The 25983-nt window shown below is 45.6% G+C and overlaps 2 protein-coding genes and 1 long non-coding RNA gene across 5 annotated transcripts in view; 1 reads left to right on the top strand and 2 right to left on the bottom strand.

Moving 5' to 3' along the window:
* Positions 1 to 217: 217 nt before the first annotated feature.
* Positions 218 to 7770, bottom strand: sting1 (stimulator of interferon response cGAMP interactor 1). Its single transcript, XM_035408324.1, has 7 exons — positions 7641 to 7770; positions 4542 to 4771; positions 3844 to 4021; positions 3081 to 3189; positions 1683 to 1927; positions 1052 to 1238; positions 218 to 802 (listed from the first exon to the last, which is right to left on the bottom strand). Exons 2-7 carry the CDS (start codon positions 4769 to 4771, stop codon positions 558 to 560), a joined length of 1194 nt encoding a protein of 397 aa, XP_035264215.1. The 5' UTR covers positions 7641 to 7770; the 3' UTR covers positions 218 to 557.
* Positions 5883 to 8805, top strand: LOC118222611. The gene is made up of 3 exons (XR_004764302.1): positions 5883 to 6771; positions 7901 to 7993; positions 8477 to 8805. It is a non-coding gene; the product is annotated as an uncharacterized LOC118222611 (long non-coding RNA).
* Positions 8806 to 10689: 1884 nt separating this feature from the next.
* LOC118224389 (serine/threonine-protein phosphatase 2B catalytic subunit alpha isoform-like) overlaps positions 10690 to 25983 on the bottom strand; it is a 46488-nt gene continuing 31194 nt past the window's right edge. For 2 of the 3 annotated variants that reach the window (XM_035411879.1, XM_035411880.1), the window contains exons 7-14: positions 22329 to 22406; positions 21755 to 21849; positions 17930 to 18055; positions 17294 to 17371; positions 16248 to 16332; positions 15913 to 16010; positions 15280 to 15327; positions 10690 to 11080 (exon numbers count right to left, since the gene is read on the bottom strand). In XM_035411879.1, coding sequence (XP_035267770.1) covers positions 10902 to 11080; positions 15280 to 15327; positions 15913 to 16010; positions 16248 to 16332; positions 17294 to 17371; positions 17930 to 18055; positions 21755 to 21849; positions 22329 to 22406 — 787 coding nt within the window. In that variant the 3' untranslated portion in view covers positions 10690 to 10901. The remainder of the gene's footprint in view (positions 11081 to 15279; positions 15328 to 15912; positions 16011 to 16247; positions 16333 to 17293; positions 17372 to 17929; positions 18056 to 21754; positions 21850 to 22328; positions 22407 to 25983) is intronic. The other variant, XM_035411881.1, reaches the window with a different exon arrangement.

Below are 25983 nucleotides of genomic sequence, written 5' to 3'. Positions count from 1 at the left end.
GTGTACCGCCTCCGCCCCACCCCACCCCACCCCGTGGCTCAGCCTCTGTGTCAACCTTTCAAAGGAGTTGTCACACAGTGCGTGCAGTCATGTGATTAAGTGCTTAGACCGAATACATTGTATTTATTTGTCTTTTTGGGCTTCCCCTCTTTTCTCCCCCTATTTGGAACGTGATTGGGGATTTCAATCTCTATCAAATGTTCAGCTCACAACCAGATGAAATTTGAGAAATTTATTTAGTTACAACAACTATTCTAACCTAATGACGAGGTTCAACAGACTTAAAAAAATAACAAATATTGCGGACGTGGACAGGTTAGAGTCCATTCTTACCGCACCCGCAGTCCCCAAGTCGGGCTCACGCAGGCATGAGTGACCCCACCACAGACTGTACCCCAATTTCTTTAATGAGAACGAGGAATAGTACAGTCATCTTTTATGGGAGTTTATTTCCCAATATAGTGTTCAGGGAAAACATGCAGACATTACAGAAATTGTAGACCGTTAGAGATTAACAACGCATCGCAGTCCAGCGCGGTGGTCAGAGCACGTGCCAGTCATTTACACTGGCCCGTGGGGTTCCAGTCGTTCTCCACTGGAAGTCTGAGAGGACTGGGCAGGTCGTCGCTGATCATGAGCGTGGGAACGCGGGACAGGAAGTCCGCGCTGGGCGGCTCCTCCCTGGGCGGCTCCTCTCTGGGCGCAGCCACTCCGTACTCCTCCCTCTCCTGCTGCTGCAGCTGCTGGAGGATCTTCTTGGACAGGAAGTGAGGGTCTGGCTCCGCTTCCTGCTCATGCTCATCTGCAGGAAGTAGAAGGAAAAAAAAAACGACATTGCTGGAGACATCTTTTTTTCGGATTAAACGTGTCTTTCCTTCCTGCCTCGTCCCATCATTCCCTAAACTTGTGACCTCAGGCATTTCTTTGTAAAGGCAGTAAAGGTGAAGCCGCTTGTTCAGTGAAAAGCCGCTTGTCGACATCTTGTGATTCGCAGAGCGTACGGGCTCTGTTTGGGGGGGGGGGGGGGGGGGAGGGAGAGAACGGGCCTCACCGTCCAGTATGATCAGGCGGTATCGATTGCGACACTCGACGGACTCCTCCAGGACCGCCTCCAGGGAGCGGATGAAGAGCAGGACTTGCTGCCTTCGCTCCTCCGAGCTCAAACCAGCGCTGCTCTCCTGGGACATCGTGTACAGGGTCTGCAGTGGCGTGGCATACTCTGCCACACAGTGGTGTGCCTGGATACACACATATAGGTATGACAGGCCTTTTAGGCCCTAAATCATGTATATGCACACACACTCACACACACATACGCGCATGCGTACACGCACGTGCACACACACACAGAAACACATACAAGCACATACACATAGACACACATACATGAACACACACACATGCATGTGTACACCCGCACACACACATGCATACAAATACATACGTGCACATGTACACACATGCGTACACACACAGAGTCACACACACGCGCATGCACACACACGTCATGACATATTCTTCACATCTCAAACACGAGTCCAAGACAACAGGGACACCATCACTTCACTGGCAGTTCATACGTTTTACCACAAGGTGGTGCCATTGTCACGCTAACCACGAGAAAGTCTCATTGCACCGTAAATTGTCAACACTAATTCCACCAATCACAGCAGGGCACTCACCTGCCCCTGCTGGTCCAGCACGCGGTACACGCTGTTCTTGTAGATCCGCCTCCTGACGCCCGCCCTGTCGATGGCGATTTCTGGCAGGTTGTCGTGGAAACGGACGCACTGATCGGCCTCCTCCAACTTGTCAGGGATGAACGCGCTCAGCGGTATCAGGATGTGGAGCCTCCAGGAGTGTCTGTGCCGGAGAATTTCGCGGTTGCCTTGGCGCTGACGATATTGCTCAATAGAGTTCTCCAGCTCTGCAACACCCCAGGTGCACGTGCATTAAAGCGTTGTTTTCGCTGGTATGAACCATTGGGATCGATAATCATCTCAGCAGGATGAGCCACTATGACTAATAATGACATTAATTAACAGGAGACACAAGAGAGATGCAATGATACAGCTCCAAGAAAACAAACTTTGTAAAATGAAAAGGCAAAATACTCTGAATAAAATTCTAAAAGGATCAGAAATAATAATAAATAGTAAATGACTGAATAAAAACACAGTGTAAGATCAAATAAAAGCAACCCAATCCAACTAAAGTAAAAAAGATTTTTTTGAAAAAAGGATGTGTTTAAATAAAGTTTTTAAAACTATTTGTTGGTGCCTGTGATCCGTAGATGTGACTGAGCCTGCTGTGGCACAGATGTGATTGCAGAATCTGATTCCGTCTGCATCAGAGTTAATGGTATGCGCTTCTTTCCAAGAAATGCCAAGGGCGGTTTTATGACGGAATGTACTGTATGCGCAGTTGCAGGGAGTAATTCTGCGTGCTCCAATTTGGAATGTTGCAACGCGTTGCTATGGTCACAAAGGCCTCAGTTGAACGTGACGACCAAAGAACGAATAATAATTCCGTTTTCTTTCTGTGCAATAGAATCATTACGTTTGAAACGATGCATCAATAGGACCAGATGAACTGTTAACCCCTTTTTATACCTTCAGTCCCACACCACGGACATGATTCTGTGATCTGAGATCTGATAAGATCAGTTACTACCCCCAAGTAGCCGCCGTGATTAGTAGCTGCGTAACGCCGCTCGGGGCATGAGTTTGGGGTTGCCAGGCGCATAGTACTATTGGCTGCAGTGGGAGCACAGGAAAACCGTCAGAGAAGCGTATACCTGGCAACCCGGAGCTCACGCTTGCATTTCCGTCGCTTAGCAGAGCTAACGTTGCTTCCGTCTGCAGCCATTCATACAGGTAGCACAGATAGCAGACAGCCTGTAGATATTGTCGAATATCTTTGTTCTGGACGCACTGGGATAAAATGTATGGATCCTGTCGACCAACTATGTGTAAAATTCCCCCAAAAACTGATTTTTCCTAAAAAGTTGGACTATAATGGGGAACAAATAAAAAATTAATAACGCTTAAACACTAAAGATGAAATGGTGTCTTACGTACTTGGAAGCACAAGCTTTAGGTAACCTGTGTAGAAAGACCAGGCCAGACCGTGAGCAACGTTCATCTTCCTCTCCTCACAAATTTCGGAAGTTTCCACGGGAGAGGGACTCTGGGTGAACAGAGGATCAGGAATCAGGAATTGTGACTATTCACAATTAAACACAGTCATACATTTGAAAACCTAATTCATTATGCTTTATGAATCATTATCATTGATTATCATTTATTTAAAGAATGTCAATTTCTAATTGAATTTGATAGCCTGGCCAAGTGAATGGTTTTACTTCAGTGCAGGACACTAACATGACAGTCCCTGTTGTTTTGGACCTCCCGACCTACATGTGATTGACTGCCTATGCTCACCATGCCTTATAAACAAGGAAAAAATTGGAACCAAAAATAGGTCTCTTGAATAAATTCATTTTTGCATACTTGTTCAAATCTTTACCGGTTTATCTGGCTCGTCTTGTATCTGCCTCGCCTCTGGTCTGTGGGAGTTTATTGACCTGATCTTTGTTAAAAGAACACTGTGGGGTGTGTTTGGTGTGTCCAAAACTGATTCCACTGGGGTTAATTTGACCCGATTTGCAACATTGTTTTACAATTATGTATAATACCCAGATAATCAGCATCAATTTAAGCACAGGGGAGTTGAATGAGAACTCAGACTGTTGACGGGGAGGAATGATTGGTTGATCATTTCTCTTAAGAGATTTTCCCTAAAGCGAGAGAGCTTTTCCCTGGAGGGGATCCGGAGACTTACCAGGATTCCAAAGGCCTGGAGCAGGAGCGAGAAGCCACTAGCAATGGCCACCGAGTACCACTCCGCCAGCTCCAGCTGAAGGCTTTGTGCCCACAAGACCAGGACCACTACCACCCCCAGCAGCCGGGGGCCGCCACTGAAGCAGGCTCTGAGCATACGTGACAGGCTGCCGCGGTACCTGTGCACAGGGGAGAGTCTTTTCACTCGGCAGAGACACATGGCTGAGTCGGAGGCAAACGCCACAGGCTTCCAGTTGACACGAGGAGCCAGTCGTATGTGATTAGACAGAGGCAACCTGGATGCTACAGCCAATCAGACATTGCCGCATAGGGCTGCTTTGCACTGACACATCAAAAATTTGATAGCGGACTGTAGCGTTTTCTGCTCCATAGATAATCAGTGCTTTAGAAGGGGGAAAAAAACCCAGCCTTGCTCCCAGTCTATAGCCTGGAATGGAAGCTCTCTTGCAGGGCTGCCCAACCCTGTTCCTGCAGATCTACCAGCCTGTAGGTTTTCTTTTCAACCCTAAGTCGGCACACCTGACTGTACTAATTAGCCGCGTAGCGCGATCTCTAGCCAGCGAGTGAGGCGTGCTTTGAAAGCCTGCAGGGCGGTAGATCTCCAGGAGCAGGGCTGGGCAGCTCGGCTCTGCTGCTCCGGGCCTGGAGAGCGTGAAAGGACGTGCGCCCGAGGCTCACCTGGTCCCCAGGTGATGGAGAGACTCCTCCGCCAGGAGGCACAGCCCCCGCAGGACGGCCCCGAGCGTGACGCCCAGCGCGGCGGTGACGGCCTGTCGGCAGAACGGGACGTGTCCGAGGGCGAGGTAGACCAGCAGGACGATGGCGACGCCCGTCGCCCCCGCGCAGTACGCGGGCAGCCTTCCGCGCGGCCGAGGGATGAGCCGCCCAGCCCCTTCCAGTCGCAGCATCTGAGAAAAGCAAATGGTAAAATGGTAAATGGACTGCATTTATATAGCGCTTTACAAACGATGCCTATCATTCGCCAGAGCAGTTAGGGGTTAGGTGTCTTGCTCAAGGACACTTTGACATGCCCAGGGCGGGGTTTGAACCGGCAACCCTCCGACTGCCAGACAAGCGGTCTTACCTCCTGAGCTACGTCGCCCCAAAAGCGGATCGAATGGCGGTTTTTTTTTTAGCGACGGGGGCGGCGGTAAAGCCATCGCCAGTAAGAGAACTCGCAGGTGTAGGTGTAGCTGCAGTGGCTAGAGAACTGGGACGGCGGCGCTAAAAAAAACCTGTGGGGTTGATTCCCGGCTGAGATGCTACGCTTGCATGGTCGCGCTGTTATCTAAGAGGAGGAAACGCAGCTCTCCAAATATGGCGGCGATGAGCTTGGCTTCTGATTGGCCGCGCGCATCGGTGCCACACTGCAGCTCGCTGATACGTCGCTGACGTGCGCAATACCTCCGATTATTGCTTCAATATCGTAGACTGTACACTCACCCCTCTCCCGCTCCCCGGAGGTCGTGTGTCCACATCCCTAAAGGGGATTCCGAGTTGACACCGTGTAAAGCAACTGATATTCTTGTGACTCATTTTAGTGGGGTCATAAAACCGTGTAACTGTTGGACTGAAGGACAGCGCAGCAGACGGGATGGGAAAGGAGGAGGAGAGAAGCTGGGGCTGGTCGCAGTCATAGTTCTACCTTCTCACTCCCCTCCCCCCCCCCCCCCCCCCCCCCCGTCTATTTCACCTTCTCGTTCCTTCAGTTTAAGAAATAACGCAGGCTTATGAAAAATAAAATTAAGAAATTGCGTTCACTGTGACAAAATCTTCGGGGTGAATATCCTGTCCTGGGGCGGCACGGTTCCGGCACTGTCGCCAGAACGAAGGTTCGAATCCCAACCGAGGGCCTTCCTGTGTGGAGTCTGTATGTTATTTCCATGTCTGTGTGGCTTTCCTCCATGATTCCTCCCACAAGTCCTGCCTCTCACGCGCTGCATGCTGGGATGCCAATGCTGGGATAGGCTCCAGCATGATCCTAACCCTAACCCTAACCCGAACCAAGAATAAGCAGTTTAAAAAATGAATGGATAGATGGGTATCCTGTCCTGTAATTGCTGATCAACTATAGTTATTTTATAATTCTTATATTATACTGATATTGTCCCAGATAGATAGATAGATAGATAGACAGTCAGACAGGCAGACAGACAGATAGATAGATCGATCGATCAACGTCATGAACACCTTCCAGTCACATTGAGGCCATACTTGTTATGGTAAATGTGTCTCATGTGAAAGGCATTTATCTGAAGCTCAAATGTTTTGACTTGCGATCTGCGATCAACTGTCCATCCATCATTCACGTCACTATGTAATGTGCGTCATATTCCCTATTGCAGGGGTCTCAAACCCTTGTCCCAGAGTGCCGCAGTCTCTGCTGGTTTTCGTGATTTCCTTTCAGTCAGCAGCCAATCATGGCCTTGGGAACAAGGTGTGCAGCCAATTCTCTTGACTCTCTAGCCAATTAATGACTTAAACTAAGCACTTAAGTGCAGGAACACATTAAAAACCAGCAGACACAGCGGCCCTCCAGGATTTTATTTTGAGATCCCTGCCCTATTGTTAGTGGTAAAACTTCGTTTAGCGGTGTTTTCTGATACAGGGTTACCACATCACAGCGATCAAGTAAAATCCCCCTCTGCAAGAGGTTTGTGACTGAAACCTGAAATGGACATATTTGGATCTGTTCATTTAGCCGTTCCATCTTGACAAAGGCTAACTTTCTCAACACACAGCACAACTGAGCTTTTCCCCCCTCAGTGGCCCACGTTCAGTTTGCGTCGCTACGAAAGTTATGGGTGTGGCAGTACTGGAGTACACATGCCCGTGTGATGACTGGGACACATTCCAGCGACTTTCAGAGAGACTGGGACACACACTTCCACGTGTTGCTGCCCCCAAGGTAAGGTGGCAGTGTTTCAAGTTCCGGCAAGGTGTTATTACATTATTACATTACAGGCATTTAGCAGACGCTCTTATCCAGAGCGACTTACACAACTTTTACATAGCATTTTACATTGTATCCATTTATACAGCTGGATATATACTGAAGCAATTTCGGTTAAGTACCTTGCTCAAGGGTACAACGGCAGTGTCCTACCCGGGAATCGAACCTACGACCTTTCGGTTACAAGCCCAGTTCCTTACCCACTGTGCTACACTCCGTCCCTCAAAGACCCAGACTCACAGGCAGTGCAGGCCATTTCAGCAAATTAATAAAAACTTGTGAATTAAAAAATTGGCATTATTTTCTGTGAGGATGTTTTTCTCTCTCCAATGGCTTAATTAAATTTCAATTAATTTCCTGAATCGGCTGAATTAAAATAGAATTGACCACAATGTCTCTGCTCAGTCACGCATTTTCTTTCACCCTCATCCAGACACCTTCACTCATACACACACAGCTGCAAGGTTATTATAGTTTTATGCTTTTAATTTAGCTTATTATTCCTATTTCACTTTCACTTCCACCGATTCAGTTTAGTTTTAAGTGTTCCACAGTTTTTGCTTAAATTTAGTTTTTCAGTGTGTTCCAGTTTTAGTTAAGTTTCAGTTTTCAACATATTTAGTTTTTATTTTACACTCAAGCAAATTCAAACACTTATATAAACTCAGACAAGCATAATAAACCAGAAATAACAATAGACTAACACACATGCACACTCATGTACACTGAAATGAACCACAGTCAAATCAACCTATGGTTGTAGTGATACTATCAAGGTAAGCCGACTGAATAGCTTAAGTCCCATAAAGATGCTTGATACTCACGTCTCGAGTGCTCTCTTTCCACAGCAACCCGGAGTTTCCCTGTTCCTTTACTAAATCAAAACACGTTCATCCAGGTCTAAGAACCTTGTAAGAGTGACGAAAACTAAGAGCGAGGGAGTGTCTGAGAGAGAGGAGGGGAAAGAGAGAGGGAGAAGAGAGAGAGAGAGGGTGGAGTGAGTGAGAGAGGGATGAAATTTCCTTGCTTTGAATGGGAAATGACAGCGCATGCTAAAATCACTTTCATTTTCACTTTGAACCAGGACCTGAGAGGAAAAGGCAAACCAGCCCTGCAGGTCGAAGAGAGCAAAGCCTCACGCTCAAAACAAAGAGAGAAGGATGTGGACCGCAACCATGTAAATACTCTATTATAATATAGCACTCATGCACAAAAAATACTGCGCATGTAGCCAACGTTAGATCTCAGATTTGGGAAGTTGGGTACGGGGAACCAAGTTAAATATAACTGCCACAAAGTTATATCTGCTAACTTTCAACTGCTTTTGCTGAGCTGGAGATTTCCACCGTGGCGAAATCGGCATTTTTTGTCTGGTTAGGGACTTTGAATGAAAGTCATGTCTTCTTTACGGGGCCCAGAGTCCTGAAAGATTGCCAACGTGGTCAGTTAAAAAACAAACAAACAAAAAAATGTACATAAACGGTGTGTGTGGATGTGTGTCTGCATGTATGAGCATGCATGTGTGTACACACGTTTGCGTGTTTGTGTGTATGTGTGTGTGTGTGTTAAGTCCCCACGTGTGTGTGCGTGGTTATTGTTCTCCCTCTCTGTGTTTTTACATTCTCGCATCCCTTCATCCATGTGTCCCTCCTCCTGTCAGTCCTTCGCCAGTCCTTCATCTAGGTGTCCGTCTGCTATTGGTTCCCTGCGCGTCACTCACCGTTCGAGCCCCGCTCCAGCACCCAACCCGAGACAGCGCGACTATTCTAAACCGTCGCCAGGGCTTCATGCCTTACATTTGGGAATTGCTCACTGTGTTCTGTGGTTGTCCGATTGTCATTTGTTGTCTTTGTATATTCCCTTGGGTGTGTCTGCAACCTTATTGTTTCACATATCCTCTACCCGTTAGTATCATTTGTTACTGTGTTTTTTTGTCTGTGTCCTTACTGGTACTTCTACATATTGTAAATAGCTCTCCCTCACCTGTAAATAAACGCCCACCAGTTTTGCACTATATATTGTTGTTTTGTCCTGTCCCCTTTACCCAAGGTACACCCAGACCTTATGTTACCTCCCTATATACCCCTAGACACTCTGGGGTCGTAACAGTGTGTGTGTGTGTGTGTGTGTGTGTGTGTGTGTGAGAACACGCTTGTGGACACAGAATGAAGGCAGAGAAAGACGCCGTTGGTTCATGCATATTTTATTCAAGAGTAAAAAAAGGTGGTTCGTCCCATAGGGCATGCTTACAATATTTGTGTCATTTAGGAAGTCATATGTGAAACTTAGTTCCAGAGAAAAATACAAGAAAAAATTGTCACAAGTTAAATCCCATGAATTTCAATTTAAAGCCACGTTGAGGACCAAACAAGGATCAGTAAATAGTGGAAGAAAAATGAACAGTAAGCTTAAGAATAAGAAGAATAAGAAGATTATTAAGAATTATAATGAGAATATATATATATTTCCTTTTTAAAAGTGAGACACAGGATTAGTGTCTAATTAGTTTTACATTTGAATAAACCATGCGATCATGCTTTTGGCAGCCTGGATTTTGCTTTTCACTGAATAATATTTTCATTCACGCTATTGAACAACTTCTGTACATTAACAGAACGAAATTAACACAAAGTTGAACACCTTAAAAAGAGCTTCAGAGCCTGTACAGCCAAAAAATAAATATCAATAATAATAATAATAATAACAACAATAATAAATAACAAAATTATGATAATGAAAAACAATGAAAAAATAAAGCAAAAAGATAACAAAAATAAAAAAATACTTAAAACAATAAAAGTTTACAAATATAACATGAAGTGGGAAATAATTCAGACCTACTATATTGAAACACAGCACAAATATAATTTCACATATCAATAAGGAACTTAATCGCATGCACTGATGCGCAGTATAGATGCTGTACAAATTACTGTCTTTGTTTAGGATCTCTGTCGCTGCAATAGGAATTCATCTGGCCAGAAAGCGCAGTGCCAAAACCTTTTTCTCTGATTATCAGGCTCGTGAGAAATCTTCAGGTGTAAAGCAAAGGAGTTCTGATTGCATTATGGTCTTATTTCGAGCAAAGCGACCAGTGGCAGCGTCAGCATGAAACCTGCCGTCACCCACGCACAACCACCTGGGGGTCTAGGTGTCTTACAAAATAAAAATTGAAATGAAACTGAACGAAATCAAAAAAAATAAAAAATAAATAAAAATAAATAAATAAATAAATAAATCTCAGGTAAGATTGCATCGCAAGTTTTTGAAATTGTACACTTTTTTTAAATCTTCATTTATAAATATGACCTATTTTTGTCTTCGCTTTATTTAATACTAGTAGCAAAACATGTTTTTAACAGCACGGTAATTTTGTATAAGATGTTAATGAGTGAAACAGTTTTTTAATTCGAATTTTAAAATATATATATATGTATGTATACATGTGGAGCCAACACTGTCAACACGCCCCTTCCGGTGTGCTGTGAAGTCAAAGTGAATTTGCAAGAGAACCTAAAAAAAAAAAACTCTTTCCCTAAGTCTCCTCAGCCTTGTATCAGGTGTCAGTACATGGACAGGAAACAACTACCGTAGAATCTCACTTCCTCTTCCTGCTGGAGGGCTTCCTTCAGTGCTCACCCTGATACCACCCTCATACCTCATTGCACCTTGCCCCTCCCCCCCCCCCCCCAAACCCTACCCCACCGCCCCGCCTCGACCTACCGTATATGTCTGAAGTTCTTCTCTTGTGTTATAGCAGCAAAATTTTAACTGCCTGTCCGGGATATTCGTGAGGATTCTCAATCTGCTTCCCTAATTAAATCTCAAGCAGTTTCCGATGAAGCCGGTGTCGTTATATTGTCGCGGTTTTTCATTTAACTTTTTATTTTTCCGCTGAAGTATGATGGGTAAAATCCTGCTGCGCAGAGTGGATTATGGAATACAGGGTGGGCCAGGTAGGGGGTGGGGGGGATGTGTGTGTGTGTGTGTGTGTGTGTGTGCGTGTCGGAGGGGTGGGGAGGGCGGAGGTAGAGGAGGGGTTCAGGTTTGGGGGGGAGGAGGAGGAGGAGGAGGAAGAGGGCGAATCACTGTATATTGCGGTTATCGTCCGTCCCGTTTGGCTCTGACATGTTCATTTTGCCTATGGAGTGTCCCACGTTGTTGACCGTGTCCCTGCGGGGGGGCATGCGCTCGTTGATGCGGTCCAGGCCCTTGGCCTCCTCGAAGCTGGTGATCTTGTGCTGCGGAGAGAACCCGCGAATGGCTGTCGCGGGAAAAGGGGGAGGGGGAGGGGGAGGGGGACACAGGTTTAGAATCGGAGTATCTCACCGACCACTCAACATTCCAAGACAAGCGACTCTTTCTTTTTTTTGCACAAGGCAGGGGGAGATGGGCGCCCTCGTCGTCACAGCTCACCCTCCCTGCCCCCGTCCCCCAATACATTTCGCCTCTGCGTTTTTTTTGTATTTTGACCCTTGACCCCTTGAGGTTGGGGATTTTTTTTAAATCACATGAGTTAATGGCACTGATCAACAGCAAACTTCAGTTCTAGTCAAGGCCGCATATGAAGGCTCTTCCTCCGACTCCCCTCAATGTGAGCCTAGCTGCAGTCAGCAGCAGTGTGAAAAGAAGCATCTGGTGACACCACGGGTTTCAGAGGAGAACTGCAGGAGTCTGCGCTCTCTGGAAATGGCAGTTGGGAATTTAAAATTACGGTGGGAATTGGACATGCACCAACTTCTGTGGCCACAGACCGCAGGAGAGTCATAACAGGATGAGCCGATGCTGGTCATTTCTTGGAAAAACTGGTGTGCAATTCTGAACTGGTGCAGGAATTACAGAATGACTTCTGCTTTATCTCGGCAGTCTTTTAGACCTTTGGACAGCACTACGCACCAGGCCTGTATTGTTACTTTTTTTATGCTGTGTTGTAAGCCCTGGGCCAGGGTTCACCTGGACAGCAGGTAAATAAAGGAGTGGCACGTTCATCTCTCTGCACAAGCTGCAGGCGGCTATGGATTATCTGCTTCGGTTTGGATCCCAGACTGGCGGTTATTTCAGTTTATTTGCATACGGTAAAAGAAAAAAAAAATACAGCAAATAAAAGAAAGTAGTACATGTGCAGGTGAGATAAGAAGCTTAAAGAGCTTATATTGAAACCTCACCAGTTATAAGGTTACGTTTACAGGCATTGTATATTCATGATAAGGTGGCACAAACATGAAAAGGTATAAATACTGAAATACAGTGATATAATGGTGTGTTAGTAAAACAGGCACAACAAATATTAACAGATCATAGAGATAGTAAACAGGTGCAACCGATATTAACAAATCATCAAGATAGGATAATGGGTAGAATAATAGTGTAAGCAACTAAATTAAGGGCTAAGAGCATTAGCAGCTGTCAGAAATCAAAACATCCCTCAAATCAAATTGAAAATGGACTTCTTGAGGTATGGCACAGTGGGAGATGGAGGTTTTTTGACTGTCTTGTGTTGTAGGAGTGAACCCAGGAGTTGCTGTGGAAATAAAGCTGGCAAGACTCTGGTGAGATCCTGTTCATTCGTTTAATCTTAAACATGAAGATGCAGGTTTGCGAGATGTTGATGTTAAAAATTGTCAAGAGATGGGGATTTCTGTTGGAAAGTTATCAGCACGTTCTGCGCATTTTCACTCTCGGCTGGAGAGGCAACAGTAATTGTAATGCCACGTGTGAACACTAAAAATTAAGTTATTATTTCAGACGGGGAACGAAACAAAAACGAAACCCTCCCCACCCCCACCCCAGATTTGCCCACTGGTTCATGAGTGTACACGTCTGTCTAATCTTAGAAGGAGAGATCTGTTTTGTAGGATTTGTCTGGGGGCAGTTGTGCAAGAACAAAATCTACAGACGCTGTGTTTCCATTAGAGAATTTGAGTGAAGTGGTGTGTGTGCTGAAACAAACAAAAAAAAAAAAAGGGGAGGGGTTTTCCTGCTAATTCGCTGACAGACTTAGTCATGCGACTGCATTTGTCAGTTTGCCTAAAAATAGAGGGAGGATTTACAGAAGCCAGACAGGGATCAAATCAATCAAATTAAAACCCGGGAACGTGGAAGGCAATCATGCAATAAGATACTGTGTTGAAATGACGGGTGACCTAAGTCAGCAGTGATATTTCCCAAAACGTTTACTCGGGTACTGCTTATGTGCGCACTTTTGCACCCCCCCCCCCAAATTACTTTACATTACATTAAAATGACATCCATTTGTCAGATGCCCTTTTATCCAGAGCGACTTAAAGTACAGCGGAGAAGAAGTGCATTCATCCGATAGCCAGGCCTGGCTATCAGCCTTCTAAGACCAGCGAGTAAAGATACAAAATCAGTGTAGTATAAGAACCTGTAAGGAATGGTATGGAACTGGTCTTATAACCTAAAGGTCACAGGTTTGATTCTCACCTAGGACATTGCCGTTGTACCCTTGAGCAAGGGACTTAACCTGCATTGCTTCAGTATATATCCAGCTGTATAAATGGATGCAATGTAACTGCTATGTAAAAAAAAGTTGTATAAATTGCTCCGGATAAGAGCGTCTGCTAAATGCCTGTAATGCTATGTAATGTGAAAGATAAGTTTGAAGAGCTGGTTCTTGAGGCTGTGTTAGAAAGACAGCCAGTTATTCGGCTGTCCTGACCCCTGACCAATTAGGCACCACTCTGTGGCCTGTAGAGATCTCTCAAGCATTGTGATTGGCTGCAGGGGCCCTTCTTCCTGATCACAAATGATTTCATGATATATGCTCACCGGCTGGATTGACATGCAGCTCAGTCGGGACCCATGATGACTCGGGCAGACAAATGTCCAGGCAAGGAAGCCTGACATCAGCGAAGAAACTGATCCTGACAACCATGATATATGCCGGATTTAACGATTAACAGACAATTTAACAGATTGTTATGGGATACTTTTCACTATTGAAGGGAGCCTCTGCTGGAGAAGCAGAGCTGAGCTGAGGAAGCAATTGCTGGTGAATGAAGAATATTTCTCATCTGGTACCGTTTCTTACTTTTCTGTTGTTCACATTTTTGAAAGCCTATGTTTACCAACATAATGGAGCAATGCACTCTGGGATAGTTGGATATTATGTCCATTTTTTCAAGGGGCATCGACTGTTGTGTCATAATGGCTGTTGATCTGCATTAACATGCTTGCATTCAACTAATTGCCACCATTTAGTTTGGAACCAAATGAGAGAGCTTCTCAATTTTTTTCAGTCCCTGCATTTTGAGTTCATGTTTCCCCCCCCCCCCCCCCCCCCCCCCCCCCCCAGTGGATGTTCCCTTTATTAAATTTACTGGAGATTATTACAGGAATCACAGATTTAAAATGCGCTACACCCAAACAGAATAGAGCAAGTCTGGCCATCTGGAATCTAATCTGCCATGATTGATTTTTTGATTTCTTGTTACCTAGACAGACTGCATGAATGAGTGTGACATTCACTTTTGTAAGCTGATTTTGTGTTTTTTTTGTTTGAAACTTGCAGCATTCCAGTCCTGTTGTCTGTTTGTCTGTCTGTCTGTATGCATGTATGTATGTATGTATGTCTTTCTTAAATCGGTAGAAATGATGAACTCGTGGAAATGATTCCCTAGGAATGACCTGTCATGACATGTTAAAATGTCAATTTCATGATTTCCTAATGAAAATAATTATCCTTTCAGAACAACACTTGCATAAAAAGGAGAAACACGCTGGAGCGATTTAAACAGTGTGAGCTCGTATCGCCTGACGAATTGGAACGGCACACGATATTCCACATTTTCTGAAGTTTGCTGAAAAATCCCACGGAGAGCCCAATAAAAAAAAAATGGTTACAGCATTTGTTTCCGTTTTCTGTCAGTGGGATACTCCCACTGACACTGATCTCACATTTTTAATAAGCTCTATTCTGACCTGCACATGACAACCAGCGGCAATGCAAATGTCGGCAACGCTGCATCTGCGGGCCGCTGAGGCGTCACATGATCACTGGCAGGTCACATGATCACCACAGACCCCGCCCACTCCCCGGAGTGCTTGCTGAGGGCGGGGCGGGGCGGGGCAGGGCCTGGCAGGGTGGGGGATGCGTAGGTGATTTCAGAATGCATGGTTATCAGCGCGAGAAGGGGGGGGGGGGGGTTGGAAGGAGCATGGGGGAGGGGCTATTCACCGTGCCTTCGTTCCACAATCATGCTGACCGTAGTCCCGCTCTGTTGAACCGCGCGGAGGAAAGCAGCGCAGAATGGGGCAGGCAGCGTGGAGGAGTGTCATATCCCATAATGCAAAGTGAGGCAGTGGAGGGGGGCAAAGTGCCGCCGACTGAGATAACCCCACCCTCGAGGGCGGGGCCAGGGGCTTGCGGCGGGCTCGCACGGTCCCCGCCCCCCAGCACCACCCCCCTCCCCCCCAATGAAATGAGCGGGAATTTGAATTTACCTTCTCCATCCTCAACCGTCTCAATGGCTTCAATGGCTTCGATGGTAGCTGGGGGGGTACAGAGAGAGGAGGGCGGGGGTTACTCGGGAAGCCATGCACATACCAGAGCAGCGCGACAGCAGGCAGTTAGCAAACGGCGCACGCAAAACAGCCAGCTCGGACAGCGCCAGGCAACCAGCGCCAGGCAACCAGCACCAGGGCGGGAGTAGAGCACCAATCAGCAGCAGGCTTAGAGAGTGGGTGTGTCACTGAGTGGATGCCTTAGAGAGTGAATGTCAGCGTACTGAGAGAAAGAGGAAGGGACTGAGAGACAGTGAGAGAGAGAGAGAGAGAGAGAGAGAGAAAAAACAAAAGAGAAAGGAAGAGAAAGAGTGACATGGAGAGAGGGAGAGAGAGAGAAGAGAGAAAACAAGAAAGGGGGTGGGAGGGAAAGTGGAAGAGAGAAAGAAGAAAGAGAATGAAAGCGATGAGAGAGGGAAAACAACATACAGAAAGAGGGTAAGAGACAGAGAACAGGAGAATAGAGAGACCGATAAGATGACAGGTATAGATGGATAGAGGGAGGCAGAGAGAGAAGAGGAGAAAAGGCCCTCCCGGGGGGTGGCTGGGTTGGGGGGGGGGGCTGGTCCTCACCGCTCTGCAGAGTCTGTTTGCCCCCAGAGAGGACTCCGCTCGGCAGCATGCCGGTGGGGGTCAACCCTTTCAGCGTCAAAACGTTCTCACTCTCCTCTCTACGGGATGGGAGGGAAAGGGTAAACAAGAGATGTTTCTGTCACAGCTCTGTTACACACACACACACGTACTCTCTCACACGCACACTCACACTCACACACACAAACCCTACACTATCAAACACACACACATAAACCCTGTACTCCCAAAAACGCATCTAAGCCCAGTACTCTCCCACACACACACACATGAACCCTACACTCTATACAACAAGGCTCGCTCACTGTCCCACTCACCTCAGGACAGAGAACATCTTAGCCATCTTCCCAATGGCACGGATCTTATTCCTGATGACCTCCTTCCGAGCGGCCGCGGCATTGGCTGGATGCGAAATTTAGTGAAGACACCATTTAGATCAGATTGAGTTTTACAAAAGTAAAAAAAAAAAACAAAAAAAAAACAGAATGTTTAAACACTTCTCAGATGAAAGGCAAATCTCATATTCAATTCACCTTTGACCCCTTTTAGATGTAATGTGTCCATAAATCAATTCCATGACCTGAACAGGATTTCTCCTTGATAAATTGTCTTTTGACTATTTTTGTTGAAAAAATTGATAAATGATCACATTGTCCCAAACTGTGACCAGGTCCCCCATCTCATCTGGTGGACACAGAGTTTTGTGCTGTCAGAATATAGCATGAGAGCTGTGTGCTTCCATGGTTACCGGCTATTGTAGCTCCTGGCTACTGGCTTCTGCATTTTTGACCGTGGTGACAATGACATTTTGTCAACATCTCTATTCTCCTATCGCTGGCGGTTAACGTCTTTCACAAACGTTCACCGAAAGCCTGCCTGAGGTAAAAAATCGCAATGTCCGTGAATGAGTAGAATGAGCATCCACGTGAAAAGTACAACAGCGTTTTGGATCCTTTACGATGTACAGTTCTTCGCATTTGCATTTGCATGTTTGCATATGCAAAACATTGGAATAGACTTCCTCTAAAGCAGTGTTTCTCAACCCTGGTCCTGGGGACCCACTGCCCTGCATGTTTTAGATGTCTCCCTGCTCCAACACACCTGATTCAAAGGAACGGGTCATTATCAGGCTTCTGCAGAGCTTGATGACGACCCATTCAGGGTTGAGAAACACTGGTCTAAAGTAGCTGTTCAGCCATTTTTTTTTCTTAATGTATTGTGCTGCAGGATTTCATGACCACACAGTTCGCTGTGAAAAAAAGACTGTGCTTTTGGCTTGACACCGACTTTAAAACAAATCAATGTAATAAAGGGCGAATAAAAATGGAAATAAGGAAATAAGAAATAAGGCCGATTGACTCACCATCGAAGATCTCTTCCCCGTCATTCATGAGCTCGTCGTCCGAGCAAATACTCAACACGTTGACCAGCATTTCTGTAACTGAAGAGGGATTAAGAGTCGGGGGTCAGCGAGGCAGCAGACCTGGAGCTTCTTCCGAGACGATGAGATGTTAGAACGCCTGTCTCAAAAAGCACTTCATTTCAGTGGCCTCTGTATTACTCCATTTTTAATGTGGTTAAAATGTTTGACCCACATATTTAATCCATCTGATGTTTGACTTCTGCACAACCTACAGTAACATTAATCGGGAATGGAGGTCATGGCCTCATTTGTGAATTGTCCATTCATCCTTCATTGCATTATTCAGCAATAGTGCTAAGACACGACACTTTGTCTAATCTTAATAACATTTATAGTTTATCACAGTAGAACCTTAACCTTTTTGTACCCGATGATAAGGAAAGGTGGTTAGGTGTGTTTGTATGTCACCTCCAGCTTTATACCACATTCATTCAGTTGTCAGTCTGTGCCTCTGAGGTTTGTATCTCTGACCTCTGACCTTTTGTCTTTTCTACACAGTAGATGCCTTCCTCTTGTTTAATATTAGTAAGACTGTGACAGGTGCTGGGTCATGTGATAGAGCAGTAATGGACGTACCTTTCTCCCCAACAAAGGGCAGGGACCAGGTGAAGACGTCCATGAAGTTAGGGAGCCAGTAGGGGTGTGGGGAGCAGTTGAATTGCCGAATGTTCATGACGTTGTTCTCGTACTTGAGTACGGCCGCTGGGGGTGACAAGGCAGCAAATCATCACACATACACACGCACTCATATACACACGTACACACGCTCATACACACACACACACACGCACTCATATACACACGTACACACGCTCATACACACACACACACACGCACTCATATACACACGTACACACGCTCATACACACACACACACACACACTCATATACACACATGTACACACGCTCATACACACACACACACACACGCACTCATACACACACATACACACGCACTCATATACACACGTACACACGCTCACACACACACACACACACACACACACACTCATATACACACACGTACACATGCTCATACACGCACACACACACGCTCATATACAGACATGTACACACACACGGTCATATACACACACACATACGCACACGCTCATATACACACACACGTACACACACGGTCATATACACACACATACACACGCACTCGTATACACACATGCATACACACACCCATACGTTCATATACACACACACATACACACATACACACACATTCATATACACACACACACACACACATATACACACACACACTCATATGCTCATATATATACACACACATATGATCATATACACATAAGCATACATATACACGTGTACACACGTAAATATACACACTCATATTCACACTCACAGGTATGTACACACAACACACAAACTTACAAACATGCTGATATACACAAACACATGCACACAGACACACACGTGTGTACACTTATATACTCTTATATACCCCATTTATACCCACACATATATCATTTTATAATTAAATTAATTATGCCAGATATCCCATTGAACAAATATAGGAAGTTCTTTCAAAAGGTGTCTAACCTGAAGTTTCCTTTCCTTTAAATGAGCAAAGCCTTTAAACTGACAGTGTTGAATCTGATTGAAATTGAGATGGTGGTGCTCGTCCTTTGATGAGTTATGGAATGAAGGCAGACGGTTATATCCCTTTACAGATTTGCCTAAATAACCTCAGCATTATAGGGAATGGATGCTGGTCATTTAAAAATTGAATACAGTATCAGCACGGAGGCCCCAAGCTGGATTTGAAATGTCCATTTTTTAGATTATTGCAAAGGGATTTGCTAGCGTTTTAGTTCTAAAACCATGCACAAAATGTCACAGTGCCACTTTGGATGGTTTTCAGCTAGTGCTTACTGAATGAGCAAAGCGCCAGTCCCTTTTAAGTGGAATAATTTAGTGAGGAGAGCTTAAAAGGGCATGGGAAAAGCAAATGCTGTTTGGATTCTGTGTCGAGGCAAAAAAAAAAAAAAAAAAAAAAAATCAAAGTGACTCTTCATAATGCTTTGCTATGAAGATGGATTATCAATGGAAATATCCTGAGCAGTGAACATTTCATCGAATGCAACTAGTTATCTACTGATCGTTTCATACTGTGTATTACGATTGTTATATATGAGTTAGCATGTGAGCATCCACTACACAATGTGACATCACCTCTGGAGAAGCACTAAGCGTGTGATTGGTTGGGTGGTAACCTTGGTCTTTAGCTCAGAGGGTTAACTGCTTCCAAGTAATCAAACTGAATTCAACACGTGTCGCTTGTAAGCATCACTGTCGATCATCATCTGTGCTTAATTAACAGCAATTATCAACTTAATCAACTTAGATTGAAGTGGTGCAGATGGCATAATTGTTTGAGAAGGGGCTTGACAAAGAGGTTATCGTGACCTCTAGCTGGTGGAGGACTGAAGTACAATGTGAGAAAACAAGCCTGACCCTACACATAGGACATAATAATGCACATTTGCAAACCAGGTCAATAAGCATAATCTGGTTTTATTTAATGATAATAATGATGATGGCTTGTGGATGAAGGGACTTTGCTGGCTACCTGCCTTATGATACAGATGATAAGATAATTATTATATAATATTACTCAGCTGGCTAAAGTTAGTAGCCAATAACAATAGCTTAACAATAACAATAACAATATGCTTACTTGCAAGTGTGTTTTCTTTCAGTGAGATTTTAATGTATGGGATATGTCTATCACAATCTATTATCTTTAGGCATAACTTAAAGAAATATCACTGGAAGAATAAATATCACAAATTAACAAGCACTCTATAGAACCTTTGCACATGATGGAGGCAACCTGTATGCCTGTGGCATCAATAATCAGCCCTTCAGTTTTCTAAAACTAAAAGATCATTCTATAATAATGTCCTCTGCCATATGGATTATGACTGCTTTGTGCAGAAGTGTGTAACCCTGGTACTGGAGTGCCACAGGATCTACAGTGTAAAAGGACAGCTATTTTTGCATGTGTGCAACACATAAGACTGTCCACTAGATGGTGCCATTGTGGTTGACTGCCTATCAGCCAAGATAAAGCCATTGTCCATAATCAAGCTCGCTTCAGTGCAACATGCACACACGTGTGAGCACACAACCACACATGTTCACACAGTGCTTAAGCACGCACTTGCTCACACGTACACACACTTGCACTCACACGCACACTTGCTCACACGTACACACACTTGCTCACACACACACGCACGCAAAAGCGCACACTCATCATGTTTCCCTCCACTGCTCGGCTTCTCACCGATGACTCGCACAAGTCCTCTTGAGCATTTCTCAGGAGCGGTGCAGTATTTTAATAAGTATGACTAATCCCCAGTCTGTCCTCAAACTGCTCTTACTGTGTACCAAGCTCCTTATACTAAATCCCACACAGACCCTGTGTCTTAAAGGCTTCGGTGGGGCATTGTCAATGTCGTAGGGACTCTCTACTGAAAGGCCAGCGCCAAAGATCGAGAGAGCACTGCTGAGGAAATGAATATCGCTGGTGTGACCGGTAAAACTCAGGTAACAGGTAACCAGGTGAGTTTCAACTGATAAAATGATTACCTGCAGGCAACTGAGTGACAATAATTAATGACTGATATACACCTGGGCTCAAAGAAAACCTAAATAATCATCCTGCCACTCCAGACCCCTTCCCTTTCCCTGACCCCCCATGAAATCCCTGACCTCAACTCCATGCACTCTCTCCGACTGCACTAGCTCTCTCTGACTCACTCTAGTCTCCTGGGGGTTGTATTTCTGCCCTCAGAGCTGGAATTCTGCCCGTTTCCCAGCAGTTGCCTACCACCTCTGCCTCTAACGTTCTCATTTCCGCTGCAGTCTACGGACCCACCACTAGGTGGAGCCTGCTGCCGATGGAAGTCAGTCCAGTTACCGAAACATAGCAAAACAACCGTTTCCTTCCGCTTAACCCAGTGCTTGAAGTGGGCCGGAACAGACCGGTACCTCCACGTTTTGCTCTTATGGGGAATTTGGGTTTGACTCTATCTTGGCTCTCTTCACTGTGTTCAGCTTTCAGACAGACAGTATGTGGATAAAGTGGAGCACTCAGGTAAGAGAGCTTGTTTAGTGGCAGTGGAGTTCTTCACCGATAAGCACTTTGGGGCAGCGACTGGCTAATCACTGCAACTAACTGACTCCTCAATTCAAAAAAAACTTTTAATTTGAAAAATAACTGATTTTTAAAAAACCAGCGGTTAGATTCACAGTTGTAGCCCAAGTAACGGAAGCACCAAGCATCATGAAGGGAGGAATGATCTGTCTGTAACAGGGAGTGGGGTTTACAGTGCGTGGGCTCCCAAGGGAAGGGCAATTTACCTTTATTGTTGTAAACATCAAGGTAGTTTGGCGCTGAGAAGATGGTGATGAGGGAGGGGAAGCCGGTGGTCTGACTCTTTCGATACATCCGGTAACTGCAGGGAGGGGAAGGGGGACGAGACAACCGCAACCGTGACAAAAAAACCTCCCAACAGCCTTTCGAGAGGAGCCATAATCACATCCACTCAGGGCTACATTACACTACACCTTTAAAAAATGTAACCTTCATTTATACACGATAGGCCGACTGAGCAAACATGCTAATTTAGAGGAAATAACTGTGTGAGGAAACGCACGCGGGCGTGGGGAGAGCGCGCACACTTCACACAGAAAGGCCCCAGCCCGGAATTCGGACTGCATTTAGGGTGCGGGGGCAGCACCGCGGTGTGGTGGTTAGGGAACCGGACTCGTAACGGAGTGGGTCGCCGCTGTGCTGTCCTGTCCTTGCGGATGGCAGCCGAACTGAACAGCTGAGCATTTTAAAACGTTGTAGATTTTGTAGGTCGCTGTAATGTGGCGGGCGCGCGTAGGGAGGGGCGTGCGCGGCGATCCCGGGAAGGGCGGGGTCACGTACCCAGCGTCTTGTGCTTCGTGTGCTCGGATGACCGATAACAAGTTGTTGTTCTGTAGAAACTCGCAGACTGCTGGATAACTGCGGACAACGGGAGAGAGAGGGAGAGAGGGAGAAAGGGAGAGAGAGAGAGAGGGAGGGAGGGAGGGAGGGAGGGGGGTGACAGAGGAGAGGAAAAACGTGATGAGAGCTTTGTTCTTTGCATGTGTTGCTTACGCACCCTTCGCTTAACCGTTCTCAAGTTCCTCGTCTTCCTGTCGGTCAATGTACGGTTCCTTCCACTAGGGGCAGAGTTTAGGAGCCAGGTCCCAGCCGAGCAACAGTGAATCGCCGCATGTAATTCAGCTCGTTCCAAATCGCTTATTTTATCCGTGCTCGTCTCCTCGGCCCTCGCCTGACCCAGAAATCAATCGAGGGCCGCCATCTTTGAGGACATTTCCAAGCCATTAAATGCTTCTTGGAGGAGCGAGGAAGCTCCCGGATTTCATTCAGCGAGGATACGCAAGTGCATCCTTTGCGCAAGTCTTTATTTTGGAACGTGTGACTTTTTAAAAAAATTTTGGAAGACTATTTTCGTGTGACGTATAAATAATCGACCTGTGGATCCACTCCCCCAACTGTCTGTAACTTAACGTTGCTTCAAAGTTACACTGGGCCGAACAAGGACATTCCCTTTTGCCTAATGCATGTTTCCTCGATTCCTCCGTTCTCGAGTCCTTTCCTTGTGTCCTCCGTTGAGTGGAGCTAAGGAAGCGAGGAAAGGATGCAAGGAGTAAACAAGCTATTGGAATGAGCCCACAGTCAATGGTGCATATCCTGGTGGCCATGCTATCTTAGGGAAAACAGAGCAACCACAACACCTACTGTGAGAGAGTGTAACAATCTCATAAGATCCACCTTTTCAGACCCCGTAGCTCCTTCACCCCGATCCTCTCTAGCACTTTGTCCATTCCCCAAAACCTGACTTTTTTCTGTTGTCAGAGCCTGTGACTCTTTACTGGTGTTTAAACAGTATAACATAGTTTAATGTAACTCATTCAGGGTAGTTTTATTCTTTGTTCATATAACTTAGTTTAAATATTCATACGTGTAGTTGACAAGTTTGCTGTCAAGTCTGCACTTCCTTTACCTGCCGTTTCTCTTGGAAACTTTCCTGCTCTAGGGAATTCCTGCCCTTTGACCCCTTTGTGCTTGTGTCTGTCCTGTGAGCAGCTCTGGATAGGAGCATCAGCTAAATGCCAGTGAAGTAACAAAGAACAGTCTCGCTTCTGCTTAACACATTACAGCTACAGTACACATCTCACACCTCACAATGCTGCAACACATCGCCACAGCTCAGCAGCTTTGCAACTCCAGAAAACTGTACCGAAACACAACTCAACACTCTACGCACCCCTGCCCGGACCGCTCCACAAACAGCGCAAATCAACACTCTACGCTCCTACCTCTCCACAAACACAACACATCGCTCCACAACGTGGGCAACAGTACGCTACGCAGCTACACAACGCTCCAGACCACACCCGGCAGTACAACTCTACACAACAACGCAGCGCTGTAGAGTACATGCGGCAGTACAACTCTACACAACGACGCAACGCTGTGGAGTACATGCAGCAGTACAACTCTGCACAACAACGCAATGCTGTAGTGAGTACATGCGGCAGTACAACTCTACACAACAACGCAACGCTGTGGAGTACATGCGGCAGTACAACTCTACACAACAACGCAATGCTGTAGTGAGTACATGCGGCAGTACAACTCTACACAACAACGCAACGCTGTGGAGTACATGCGGCAGTACAACTCTACACAACAACGCAATGCTGTAGTGAGTACATGCGGCAGTACAACTCTACACAACAACGCAACGCTGTGGAGTACATGCGGCAGTACAACTCTACACAACAACGCAACGCTGTGGAGTACATGCGGCAGTACAACTCTACACAACAACGCAACGCTGTGGAGTACATGCGGCAGTACAACTCTACACAACAACGCAACACTGTGGAGTACATGCGGCAGTACAATGCTATTCATCAATCTATGGTATGTGAAGCAGCCTCCCCTCTGTGCTCCTGTCATAGCCACACCCATATAGCTTGCACAGGAAACACTGCTGATGTGTCATCGTTTAGTGTCTGGTGGAGGATCTGCACAGAGAACTATTTTGTGAAGACCCACCTCTCACCTCATACAGTCCCCAAAACACACACACGTCACCTCCAGACCCAGTGCCACAACGCGTCACATATGATCTGATCTGAAGGAAACACCCCCCAACTTCTCGTTCCTTACTCTCTCTTTCGCTGTCTCTCTCTATCTCTTATATCAGGTTCCAGTTTAATTTAGCTCTACCTGCATGACATGCATTAGAATTTCCAAAGCATGTACATTTCAGAAGAAAACGCTACGCAATATAATATAAACAAAGGAAAAACTAAGCATAATTAAGCATTTACAATGATATGGAGAAATAATACATGTAATACATTGAATTAGAAAAAAAAGTCAGTGACAAATCTCTTTCTCGCTCTCTTCTCATTTCAGATCAGCCAGGAGTAGCCAGCTGTCATGGCAACAGCCCACTGTGGAGCCCCAGGGGATTGTGGGATATCTCTGAGCACAGAGCTGATGCTGGTCCCTCTTTGGGCTGTTGTTCAGATGCCTTTATCCCCGCTCTTAGGGGAAAACGCTCATTACATTGATTCGAGCTGGAGCACAAATCCCCGTTTTTACCTAAAGTATGTCTACGACGCTCACACCAAACCCACTCCTCCTCTGCACCTCTGCCATCCATCCATCTCCCCTTCCATCCGAAATGCCAGTCTCTTTCATCCATCCTCCCCTCCTTCAGTCCACATAGTCCACATACCACTGTCTCTTCCATCCATCCATCTCTCCTTCAATCCACATACCACTGTCTCTTCCATCCATCCATCTCTCCTTCAATCCACATACCACTGTCTCTTCCATCCATCCATCTCTCCTTCAATCCACATACCACTGTCTCTTCCATCCATCCATCTCTCCTTCGATCCACATGCCGCCTTCATCTCTACTGTTTTTTCCACATTCTAATGTTTTATACATTCCTTCATATTCACTGTTTCTTTCCTCCTTTCGTTTATGTGCCAGTACTTTCTACATCCCATCACCTTTCCGCTTCTCTACACATGCCTTCCCCTCAAAGCTGTGATTGTAGCAAATTGCAGCTTTGAGTGTAGTGCACTGTAGCAGATTGTAGCTTTGATTGTAGTGCATTGTAGTGGATTGTAGTTATGTTTGTGGCTGTGATTATATCAGATTATATCCGTGTTTGTAGCTGTGATTATATCAGACTGTAGCTATGTTTTTAGCTGTGATTGTATCAGATTATAGCCGTGTTTGTAGCTGTGACTGTATCAGACTAGCTGTGTTTGTAGCCGTGATTGTGGCGGATTGTAGCTGTATTTGTAGCTGTCATTGTAGTGGATTGTAGCTGTGCTTGTAGCTGTGCTTGCAGCGGATTGTAGCTGTGTTTGTAGCTGTGATTGTAGTGTATTGTAGCTGTGTTTGTAGCTGTGATTGCAGCGGATTGTAGCTGTGTTTGTAGCAATGATTGTAGCTGTATTTGTAGCAGTGATTGTAGCAGATTGTAGCTGTGTTTGTA

The sequence above is a fragment of the Anguilla anguilla genome, chromosome 3, assembly GCF_013347855.1.
Source record: "Anguilla anguilla isolate fAngAng1 chromosome 3, fAngAng1.pri, whole genome shotgun sequence".
Lineage (NCBI taxonomy): Eukaryota > Metazoa > Chordata > Actinopteri > Anguilliformes > Anguillidae > Anguilla > Anguilla anguilla.
Note: the sequence above shows the minus strand (reverse complement) of the source record. Positions and strands in the feature narration are given on the sequence as shown.

Excerpts from the sequence above, each read along its gene's own strand:
- sting1 (XM_035408324.1), bottom strand. The coding sequence starts at position 4,771 with ATGCTGCGACTGGAAGGGGCTGGGCGGCTCATCCCTCGGCCGCGCGGA. Across the intron at positions 1,928-3,080 it reads CCTAAAGCTTGTGCTTCCAA|AGCTGGAGAACTCTATTGAG; the intron begins GTACGTAAGACA and ends GGGGTGTTGCAG. Across the intron at positions 803-1,051 it reads CCGCCTGATCATACTGGACG|ATGAGCATGAGCAGGAAGCG; the intron begins GTGAGGCCCGTT and ends TACTTCCTGCAG.